General features: G+C 41.2%; 1 protein-coding gene across 9 annotated transcripts in view; it reads left to right on the top strand.

The window, feature by feature from the left end:
- Positions 1-12,105, top strand: part of MAST4 (microtubule associated serine/threonine kinase family member 4) — a 521,110-nt gene that overhangs the window by 422,380 nt on the left and 86,625 nt on the right. For 5 of the 9 annotated variants that reach the window (XM_036310366.1, XM_036310368.1, XM_036310370.1 and 2 more), the window contains one exon: positions 973-1,104. The exons of the other annotated variants lie outside the window; for them this stretch is intronic. In XM_036310366.1, coding sequence (XP_036166259.1) covers positions 973-1,104 — 132 coding nt within the window. The remainder of the gene's footprint in view (positions 1-972; positions 1,105-12,105) is intronic. 9 annotated transcript variants of the gene reach the window in all.

Raw genomic sequence — 12,105 nt, forward strand, 5'->3', positions numbered from 1 at the left:
GATAATCTTTTATACAGAGATTATTTGAGTGGGCCTGACCCAAACGTATGAGCCCTTTAAAAGAAAGCATTTTCTCTGGTTAGGGCAGAGCAGTTAGAGATAGATGTGAGCCTGAGGTTGATTGGACGTGGCAATTGTGGACTTGGAGTTAGGAGAGGGCAGAGTCCAGAAGCGGGCAGCAAGCAGCCTTAGGCTGACAGCCAGGATGAAATGGAGACCTCAGTCCTGTCACCTCAGTGATCTGACTCTCCACAACCTGTATGACCTGGGAAGTGGATTCTTTCCCAGCCTCCAGATAAGAGCCCAGCCCTGCTGACACTGTGATTGTGGCCACATGATACCCTGAGAAGGAAAACTGGGTGAGGGTTCCTAGGGAACTGGGAGCTGGTGGTTTTCTACCTTTCTTTGATTTTGGCTTGATGATCCATTGAGAGCCTCCTGAGCTCAAACAAGTGAAGCCTACCTAAGATTAATAAATAGGTTATCATTTTTTAAGCCATTACATGTTTGGTAATTTATTACATAGCAATAGAAAACTAATATAGGTATTGCTTTGCTTATTGGTTTTATTTTAGAGTCCTAGTATATTGTAAAGTCACTGTATGCTAAGTTCATTACCTTCCTATTCCCCAAAGATAAGCATTTCTACTTTGCTCCTTCTCCTTCCAAAAGTTCTTATGAATGTGTGTAAACATATTTTCTTGAATAACCAAGGTACAGGGATCTTCTGGAGACCATTTTAAAATTCTGCCGACCACAGTATTACTTCCGTATTGTATTGGATTCTAATGGTAAAAGTATGAGCTCTAAAAGTAATTATGCTTATAGAGGGTGATCCACAGGCTAGATGTAGATAAATAACCGAGACCTACTGATGCTAGGCTTTTAAAGTCCTAAGAGCAAATATTGCCCTATTGGCCAAAATTCCTAACCTTTTGTGTCTTCAAAAATTGTTTTACTGTGAATTTGCAGGTGATTACGTAGATTCATTTGTAAGAGGATTTTTGGAAGAAAAGATGGAAAGAAGTATCAATTTCCTATTGGACACCTCTGGAAATTACTCAAGACAGGAAATACCTTTAAAAAGTTCACATAACCTAGTAGGTTAGTATCTAGTATATATATATCATTAGTCATCACTGTACTTGCTGCTTCTCTGTTCACCAAGACCCTCTTCGAAGATGTAACTGACCTAAAATTGACATTTCTATCAGTCTTGCAGCACAAGGGTTTCCTTTTCTCTAACCCTTACCAGTACTTCTTATTTCTTGTGTCCTTGATAATAGCCATTGTAACAGGTATGAGGTAAATTCTTTTTTAAAAAAATATTTTATTGATTTTAGAGAGGAAAAGAGAGGGAGAGAGAGATAAAAATATCGATGATGAGAGAGAATCATTGATTGGCTGCCTCCTGCATGCCCGTGACTAGGGATCAAGCCTGTATCCTGGGCATGTACCCTTGGCCGGAATCAAACCTGGGACCATTCAGTCCGCAGGCTGACGCTCTATCCATTGAGCCAAACGAGCTAGGGCTGAGGTAAATTCTTAGTATGTTTAATGTGCTTGTTTATTAATCTTTTGTAATGTCACTAATATCTTTTTGTAATACGCTGTTTGACTTTTTAAAATTAATTTAATTTTTAAATTATTTTTATTTTTTTTAATTACAGTTGACATACACTATTATATTAGTTTCAGGTGTACACCCCAGTGGTTAGATGTTGCATAACTTACTAAGTGATCATCCCAATAAATGTCCTATAAATCTGACATCACACATAGTTACTAGAATATTGTTGACTATATTCCCTATACTGTACTTTACATCCCCAGGACTGTTCTGTAACTACCAGTTTGTACTTCTTAATCCCTTCACCTTTTCACCCATCCCCCAAACCCCTTCCCTTCTGACAAAATGTTCCCTCCATCTGAGTCTGTTTCTGCTCTGCTTATTTGCTTGTTTTATTTTTTAGATTCAATCGCTGATAAATATGTATTTACTGCCATTTTGTTGTTCAATTTTTTTTTATCTTTTTTTATTCTTCTTAAAGAAAAGCCTCTAACTTTTCATTTAATACTGGTTTGGTGGTGATGAACTCCTTTAGCTTTTTCTTGTTATTTTACTTTTTGATTAATGTAATATTTTTTTTTTCATTCTTTTGTGGCACAGTTTGTCAGTATTTTTCTTTCTGATTTCTTCCATTTTTGTCGTCATTGTGTCTAGTTGTAGAGTTTCATTTTATGGACGAGGCGGGGCTTGCTCTGAGCATCACCTGTTCTGACCTCGCTGCTTCCCTGCCCTCTTTGCTTGATAAGTTTGGTATCAGTGAAGCATTTCCTTACTCATACTCCTTAATATGTCATATGGGGTGGTGTTTTTTTCCAAGCAGTGACCAAGGTTTTCACTACAAGATTTTTCCTGAATCTTGCCTTCAAAGGTGAGACAATAGCAATAAAAAAAAAAGGCATCAAAACAGTTTCTCTCTACGCCCTAGACAACTAGGGGAGGTTATGCACTTACGCATTTCTGTTCAGATGTTCGCAGTACCATTAGTTCACATGCCACTCTCAGAGGGCAAGCTGTTCCTCATGACTTTTAGGTTGCTGGTGGGAACAGCTTGGTCAATAGAGATGAATGATCTTCAGGTATCAGTGGAAGATTTCTCCTTGGCTAAGGTGAGACTGGGGACAGAGCCTTGAATGTAATAGTGCCTGTGTTTTATCTATTTTGTGACTTTCATTCAAAAGCTATTAGCAGGTTTTTCATGCTTGAAATATTATTTGCCAAACTGTTTAAATCTGCTTTGGAGATCTTTAACAAAAGTGTTCATTCAGCAAGGCAGTCACCTCCTTTGGCCAAGTAGACATGATGGTCCAAGACAAATGTATTCCTACCTTCCTTCTATTTGGGTAATAGAACAAGGCTAATTGTGTGCCCATGGAGTCATGGCAAATTGATTGTTAGCTGTAGTAGAAATTAAGTGTCCTGATGCCCCATACAACCACTCTTTCTTTAAAAAGATAGAAACGTCTTTTTCTATCAAGAAAAAAGACATGGTCACTCATTGGCATTTTTTTTCTAATTATAAGCAGATTACAACAAAATCAACTTAACCGTATAAAACTTGTGTTCAGTTCAGAGCACCTTGAAGTATTCCTCAGAGGTTTCATTTCATGTAGGTTACAATCAGCAAATCATTTAGTCAGCTCTGGGTGGGACGTCACCCGGGACTCATCTGGTTTTATTAAAACCTTCAGAAGGACCGAGACCCAGAGCTTCTTAATCTAGTGTGTGCGCCCAAGTTTTATAATTTTACAATGCAGCTGTTCTGTGATTTCAGTTATTTCATAAATCAGTTTCTCTGAATTATGGAGAATGCCATCTTTCTTATTCTCTGCTGCACACACAGTTTTATATTTTAATCCCTAGCCTTTGTGTAACTGCCAATTGTTGGCCTGAGCAATGACACATCTTGCCCTTCCTGCTTAAGAAAAAGGATGATAAAATCAGACGGACTGACGTCAGCGTGTTTTCCTCATTGGGGTATTGCTTTGTGTGGAATCAGTAATGACGGGTATATACCAGAATCATGACTATGTGTTAACTTTTTCATAAAGATCCCTCTGCCCTGTGACTTCCATTTATCATTTTGGTCCTTTGAGAAGACTGCAATGTTTATGTGTAATTTATTCCTAATAATAGTTTAATGACTGACATCTTTCATATTCCCCTGCTCTCTAAATGTAGAATTTAACCTGAATGGCCTCTGAGTTAGCTTTTTAGCTTCTCCATTATAAACTGAAGCTTTTGGAAGCTGATGTCTAAATTTAATTTTAAAGCTCCTCTGTGTTAACAAAAGTGGTATTAGTTTGTGGGGTTTTGTTTTGTTTTAGTACATGGGTTTTTCATCCATAAGGAAAGACTCTTTATTCTTTTTTTAAATCAAAATGTTGCAGTTTTTTTGTGTTTATGCATCAACTATGGATTTGCTTTGATTTGGTTTGATTGCTAAAGTAATAGATATATCTTAATTGCGTGTTTTCCAAGTTAGAGTTGACAGTATTTAGTGATACATTGGATGTGGGGTGAGGGAGAGGTCATCAAAGGTGGCTTCCAGCCGTCTTGCTGAGAATATGGATGGAGGGCAGGGGCATTTCCCAGGGCAGAGGAAAGGAGAACAGATAAGAGCTGAATGCTTAAGAGTTCATGTTGCTGCATAATGGATTGAAGATACCAATGAGCTACCTAAGTGACAAACTGTGTTGTTCTATGGGTGTGGAACTGAAGGGGTTGAATCTGTGCTGGTGATACCAGTTTGTTCATAGACAGTGTTTAAAACCCTGGGAAGGGATGAAATCATTGAGAGAAAAAGTTTTGGAGTGAGAAGACAGAACCTGGGGTTGAGTCTAGTGCAAACACTTAGAGGTTCTGGAAGGACAAGTATCCAGCAAGAAACTGAGAAAAAACAATGTGAGAGGCAGGAGGGCAAGAGGAGAATCCAAGGGAAGACAGGGCTCCAGGAAGAGCCAGTGGTTATCAAGTTGATAGAGTATGATTTATATTTCATTATTTTTAAAAGATATAAATGACATGTATTATGTCTTCTAAATACCTGAAAGTTTATATTATTAACATTGCCCACCTCCCCCAAAAAACCCTTCCTTTCTTATCTACTATTAGAAAAATGGGAGATTCCTTTATGTTGAGGATTGCTTTTATTCTAAGATCTATGATAAATGATCACCAGGAAAATAGAAGGTGCATTTAAAATCCTTGCTAAATCTATTCTCTCCTCACCCTCGAGGTTTCAGAGCCTGTTGCTCTGAGACTGGACCGCGTTGGGGACTGTCACGTGACTGGTTTTTCTGGTACTGTGGTGCTTCTGCCACCCTCTTGACCAGCGTAGCCCGGGTTAGCTCTGAACTTGAGTTAGTAACCCTCAGCTGTATGTAAACACAGACTACCTGAAGCCCAGTCGCTGGCAAGAGTATGGATTCGGGTCACAGAAAAATGAACTGTTCCACAGAGCTAAAGAACTTGGGGCTTCTGTTCACATGGGGATCAGCCCTCCGTCTTCATTAAGCGCCCAGTGCCCCTGATAGAAGGGTAAGCATAAGCAAAGTGGCCTTTACCTATTGGGCAACCTGCCAGAGAGGGTTAGCAATCTACATTTCCAATTTAACTGCATATGCTAAAGAGCATTTTCTTAAATACCACGTATAGCAATACCATCCCTATCTTCGAACTTACTCTGGCATCATTATAGTATCGGCTTAATGATGCTTTACTGCAAATTCGTGTATTTACTGCAGCAATATGTGAGTGCTTCTTTACAAAAGCCATGCAAATTGCAGGCTTCTCAAGTTCTAAGCTGTTATGTTAGGAGTACCAGTGGGTGAATTACAGAACTTGTCCTAAGATGCTGGGTGTGCGTGCACTGTGGTAACCCTCACCAGTTCAGAGGGCTCAGCTACAGGGAAGAGCTACCATACACACCTCTGCTTTGGAGTTGCGAGCCCAATTGGTTTCCTTGGACTAGGGAAGAGAGAGGTGGAGAAAATGTAGAAGAGTGTACGTACAAGAAAAGTCATAGAGTTTAGGAAGAAAAGATGAGATTTGCTTTAAAAAAATCTGAATTATTTTAGGTTTCTAAAAATTGTATTTCAAACCCTTTTTTTCTATTTATAAAAGCTGTGCATATTTATTGTAGGTAATTTGGAAAATGAAAGAAAATATAAAAATCATCTATATTTCTTTCCATCAGAGCTAACTACTTAACATTTGGATTTTTTGTCTAAATGTGTACTTTTTATGTATTGACATTTTTATAATATCTATTACATTTGTGTATACTACATAAATTTGTGTATGTAAACATAAATTAATATGTAAACATACATCTGTGTATATATGTATAAGTATGGGATCATAGATATAATTTTCTCTAGATCATTTTCTTTCTATATTATTTTGAGATTTTTACATATCATTAAATGTCTTTTCCCCCACAATGCTTCATTTTAATGAGTACAAGATATTCCAGCTCATGAATGTGTGATAGTTACCTTCCCCTAATGAATATTTTGGCTGCTTCCAGCTTTTTATTCTTATAAGTAATGTTGTAGTGAATAGTATTATACAAAATTCTTTGTGACCAGCACTGATTAGTTTCTGAGTTTAATCTGGGAAGTTATTCATTAAAGGGCTGGCCTTCTATTGTTTTGTATTTGTATTGTTGGCCGTCCATTGTTGTCTGACTTCCATTTTTGCGGCCCTAAGAGTCAGAGATTGGGTCCACAGGAAATGCTCCTTAATGCTTGCTGCAAATGACATTTAATAAGCATCAAGAATGTGTTGTGAAGTCACCAAAATATCTTGATGTGTATCTCAGTGCATCTCAAGTGTGTTCTCTCCAGGTGAAACAATAGTTAGTCCCATTAAACTTCCAGGAACTCTGTGCCCAGTGACATGGTGGCCTGGCGAGTCGTTGAGGTAGATGAGGAAGGGACTATTAGAGGAAGCTGGAGAGCTGCTCACTTCACACTGTGTGCCTGCTTTCCCAGGCATGGAGCGCTAGACCCTCACGTAGAAAGCTCCAGCTACTGTGTAACTCCAGCATCCTGTCACCGAGCCCTGTTAATTCTGAGATCTCTCACAGCTGGTCGAGTACTAAATGGTGTATGTAATAAACACTGGGCCTCAGGGTCAGGGTCAGGGTCAGGGTCTGGGTTTTGCTCACCTCTGCCAGGTATCAGCGGTGCTCCTTTGAGCAGATCATTTCCTAGGTCTCAACCTCCTTTTCTCTAAAGTGGAAATAGTAGAACTGGCCCTTGCAGTCTCAAATGAAAGATTACATGTGACAGTATTTGCAATATTATAAAGTGCCAAGCAGTGTGAGGTTTTAAGAAACGACTAAAGTATTATTATAACCAATCTGAATTCATGATGTGGTTCAAATGATAGGACACCATAGTGTGTAAATTCAAAGCAAATTCAAACATGGGCTTGTTAGAGTCTCCGGGTGGATTGGACAGTGGGATGTGGCATCCTTGTGACCGTCTGCTGGGACACCCTTGGGGGAGCCTGTGGGATTTCATTTTGGCACACCAGCCTTTCAGGTCCCTCAGCTGGTGCACGTCCTCTGGCTTAGAGCTGATGTGGGAAATGAACAGCATTTTATAACAAGTCAACCCCAGTGGGTCAGACCACAACAGTTCCAGGAGTGCTGCCTCGGGGATAGGGAGTAGGGGGGTGATTTGGGAGTGGGGTTCACAGCCCCCCCAAGTCCACTTTTGCTTCAGCCAGAGAACATCAGCCTTTGTCACAGTTTGGGCTGAAGAGTAATTTTTTGCTTGAGTTGAAGATAAAGATCAGGACCAGGTCTGGAACCCTGCTCACTCACTGCCTCTTGCCTCCTTCCCAGCGAGGCCCTGGGGTCTGGCCCTGAAGGTGCTCTCTGGAGGGATCAGGAAAGATCTGGGATGTCCCCAGAGTGAGCTATGATTCACTCTTCACTCTGGGGCCCGAACACGGTGTCTGGATTAATGCTTTTCATGCATGTTTCTTCTGTCCCACTCTGTCAAAGAACGTGGGCCCCCACCTGAAGAGGGGATGGGGGAGAGGTTACTTTTCCAAAAAGAGGCACATAGATTTACAGGTATTTAGTTGTTACAGTCACCATTTGCAATATTGATGTGTTTTAAGGATAGAGAATATTAGGAGTTTAAAATTCTGGAGTTAACCCCATACACAAAATTAAGACACTAATAAATGAGAAAATATCTGCAATAAATATAATGGGCAGACGTTTACTATTATCTATATACTAGAGGCCTGGTGCACAGATTTGTGCACTGGTGGGGTCCCTCAGCCTGGCCTGCGGGGATCGGGCTGATACTGGCTCTCCGATATCTCCTGAGGGGTCCCAGATTGCAAGAGGGCACAGGCCAGACCAAGGGACCCCACCAGTGCATGATCAGGGCCGAGGAGGGACCGCAGGAGGGCTTCAGGGCATGTCCAGCCCATCTCGCCCAGTCCCAATCAGTTGGACCCCAGCAGCAAGCTAACCTACGGGTCAGAGCATATGCCCCCTGGTGGTCAGTGTGCATCATCGTAACTTGTCAAATGGTTGGACACTTAACATATTAGGCTTTTATTATATAGGATTGCCAGTGCGCGTCATATGTACTGGATGGATGGATGGTCACTTAGCCTTTTATATATATATAGACTAGAGGCCTGATGCATGAAAATTCATGCAAGAGTAGGCCTTCCTTTCCCCGGCTGCAGGCACTGGTTTCCCTCTGGGACCCGGGCTTCTCTCCTCCAGCCGCCCGCAGGCACCCGGGACCTGGGCTGGCTTCCCTTGGGCCACCCACAGGCACCCAGGACCCAGGCTGGCTTCCCTCTGGCCCCAGCTTCATCAGGAAGGATGTCTGGTCTAATTAGCATATTACCCTTTTATTATTATAGATATAAACGGCTAATATGCAAAGTGTCCCCTTGGGAGTTCATTCGGGAGTTCGGTCATTCGCTATAATGTGCACTGACCACCAGGGGGTGGCACGGAACAAAGGAAGGCCCCAGCTGGCAGCCGGCAACCAGGGAAGGAAGGCCCCGGCTAGCAGCCGGAAGGCCCTGATCGGCCCTGATCACCGGCCTAGGGACCCTACCCGGGCATGAATTTCATGCACCGCACCTCTAGTGAAATTATAAAGAGATCTTTTAAATGGATGTAAGAAAAAATTCTAATGCCTCATTGAATAAACAGGCAAAGGACAAGTACTGGCAGCTCACCAACAGAAGTAGAAATGACCAGTAAACAAGTGAAAAGTTTAATCTCTCACTGAGCAAATAAATGCAAATCACAATAATGAAATGCCATTTTCACCTGATTTGCAAATATTAAAAAGCACACCTGGTAATAAATATTTTTGGTGATGGTATAGTGAAACGGGTATTCTCAGTACATTATTTAAAGTTGACAATCTTTTTAGTAGGCACAGTGATAGTTTATGTCAAGAAACCTAAAAATAGTTCATATCACTTGAACTATTACTTGAACTTTATGGAATATAATTAAAGGAAATGATAACAAAAGTACTCAGAAGTATATTTCAGGTTGTTAAATGCAGCATTATTTGTAATAGTACAAAATTGGAAATAGCCTAAACTTTAAATAGAAAGAAGGGTGACTGTTGAATTGTGATCCATCTGTATAATGAGTAATTTGTAGCCGTTAAAATATCATCACAGTAAAAAATATTTAATGGCATAGGAAAATTATAATTACAATGTAGCTATAAAGAGCAGGATACAAAAATGAATATGGTTTATGATCCTATTTAAAAGTATGCTTTGCATATACACATACACACTATCAAAAACAGACGGGAGAAACCACAGTATTACATTAGTAGGATTACCAATTTCACTGTTAAAACTTAATCTATTTTCCAAGTCCTTCATGTGTTACCTTTAGAATTAGGTTTTGAAGTTATTTCCAACGTGAGCAGTTCTTTTTCTATGGATTTTAAACATTACACCCGCAAAATCCCAGGTGCACATTGCTCCCCCCTCTCCATCTGCCTCCAGTTTAAAGCAGTTAAACAGCTTCATGTTTAGCATTTTCCAATATCGGTCGCAGTACTAAAGTTAGCCCTCAGTCTAATTCATCCTTGGCCAGCCCCCGGTGGTGGTGGGCATATGCCACCACCTTCTACCTGCCACCACCTAGGAAGGCCTAAGTCTGCCAGGGGGAGTGTGGGGTCTGGGTGAGACTGGAGTGTTGTGACATAGATTGCTGAATAACAATCTTTTTTCTTTTTGTTCTGAATAATTGTGGTTGGAAAACATTATTCAAATTACTAAGCCATTTAGTAGAATGTTTTTGGTAAAAAAATAAAATAAAAGATGCTAGTTAAAAATGCCCTAAGACTCCAAGTTGTACCTCTATCCTGTAGGGGAAATATCAAATATTTGTTTTGCTGTGGCTTCATATCATAAACTGTAAAAACTAAGCCCTCACGAGCCATTATCTAGTCCATTTTCCACCTGATAGCACATTTTTAATGTTAGGTTTTTAAATCATTCTATGAAATGATTAGCTGTTATAACACTTGCAGTTTCTTACCTTTACAATTACAATTTGATTAAATGGATAACCAAATGTAGATGTGGTTATTCATTATCTTTATGTTGTATCTCGGTCAAACAGCCAGCTATTCCTACTCCAGCCCCTGGGAAACCAGCTCAGGTCCATCCTTGGCTGAGACTTGCTGAGGAGGACTAAGGCGAGGCGCTGCCCACTGCCTGACACCGTGGTCCTGGCCGGCCCAGTCCAGTGACTTCTTTGTGTTCAGCCTGAGCACCCCACAGCATTTGGTGCCGGGAAGCATTTCCTGCTTCCTGGAAATTGCTCTTCCCTGGCTCCCTGTGACACTTCCTTCTGTGTGTCCATCCTCCTTGTGGGCTCCTTTTTGTTTCCTGCCCGTTTTAACTACTGGGATCCCTCTGTTTACACCCTTTACTCGTGACCAGCACTCTCTGCCCAAGGTCTGCTTCGCGCACGTGCTGAAGTCCACAGCTTTCCCTTCGACCTGGACATCGTCCTGAGCACGCCGGTGCTATTTACTGGAGCTCTTTCCGTCTGAGGATGCCCCAGCAGCACCTGTTGCCAACACCGCGTTTGTCACCACCACCGGTCTGTTAGAAGACGAACGCAGCAACTCAGTACAGTTACCCAGTTACCCGCTGCTCCCCGAGCTGGCAACCTCGGCCTCATATTCTGATACGCCCTCCCTGTTAACCCTTTGCGGTCGTATTAAATTTGGACATGGGTGTCGTACTGGTCGGAATTAATTTCCATTGAAAGAGCAGTGATACATAACATGCAAGATTATGAAGGATAAACAAGATTTATTAATTCTTTTTTGGAACTACGTCACTACTAGTAGAATCACTACAAACGTTATCACTTTCTACGTCAGAGTCAGTATTCAAGGTGCCAAAATAAAACTCTTCATCGTTACTTTCAGATTCACAGTACACTTCTTTCGGTAACTTTCTTTTTGCCATTTTGGAATATTATTTTGAAATATCTTAACAAGCGAGAATGCCTAATTACAGTTAAACGTAATTTGTAAAGCTTTATTTGAAATTCTGCGAAGTATCTCCGAAGCTTGTCGATTTCTTCACTCTCTAAAGGCGACTGACTCGCCACGGTGTTTTGCATGGCGAGTGTGGAACGACCGCGTTTGTTTATATTGAGTTTCGATATCTCCAATTTGTCGGGGCAGTGTTTTGGTTCGTGACAAGGTCGCTTAGACACTTAAGAGCTTTCAGAGAAATTATGAACTGATACATGAATGAATAGAGTTAAGATTCGTATGGCTCCTTGCTGTGGTGGCTGAGAGCAGACATACGACCGGAAGGGTAAAAAAGCTTTGGTGGCTGAGAGTAGATAAATGACCGCAAAGGGTTAAGTCTGACTTTGCCTCTGATGCATTTCTGCACCTGGCTCCTCTCCCCAGCCCTGGCTCAGGACTTCTGTAGTAGAATGAGATGGAGCTCTCTCTCTGTGCCTCCTCTCCTTGCCTGTGACACTTCCATCAAATCCCTCATATTATTGAAGCTATTTTTTTAAAAGACATGCACTTAATTATGTCTTTTAACTAAAGAAACACATCCCATGGGTTGCCTTGATATACATGAGTGTGGTGGTTCCCAGAGTGCGGTCGCCAGACCACCTGCAGCAGCAGCAGGAGACCCAGTTGGCAATACAAACTCTCGGGCTCCAACCCAGACCTACTGATTAAGTCACTGCTGGGGGTGCCCAGGAATCCATGGCCTAGCAAGTCCTCAAGGTGATTCTGATGCACTCTACAGTTGAAGAACCTACTACGGGTTCTAAAGCATGGCTGTACATTAGAATCACCAGTGGAACTTAAAACACACACACACACACACACAAAAGCTCAGGCCTCAGACCAATTAAATCAGAAACGTCAAGTGTCTGGCCTGGCATCAGTATGTAGCTTTCTAAAAGCTCCCCAGGGGATTCTGATACATAGGAAAGTTAGAGAACAACTTAATCGGTAAAATTC

This window comes from Myotis myotis, unplaced genomic scaffold (genome assembly GCF_014108235.1).
Source record: "Myotis myotis isolate mMyoMyo1 unplaced genomic scaffold, mMyoMyo1.p scaffold_m19_p_5, whole genome shotgun sequence".
Taxonomy (NCBI): Eukaryota; Metazoa; Chordata; class Mammalia; order Chiroptera; family Vespertilionidae; genus Myotis; species Myotis myotis.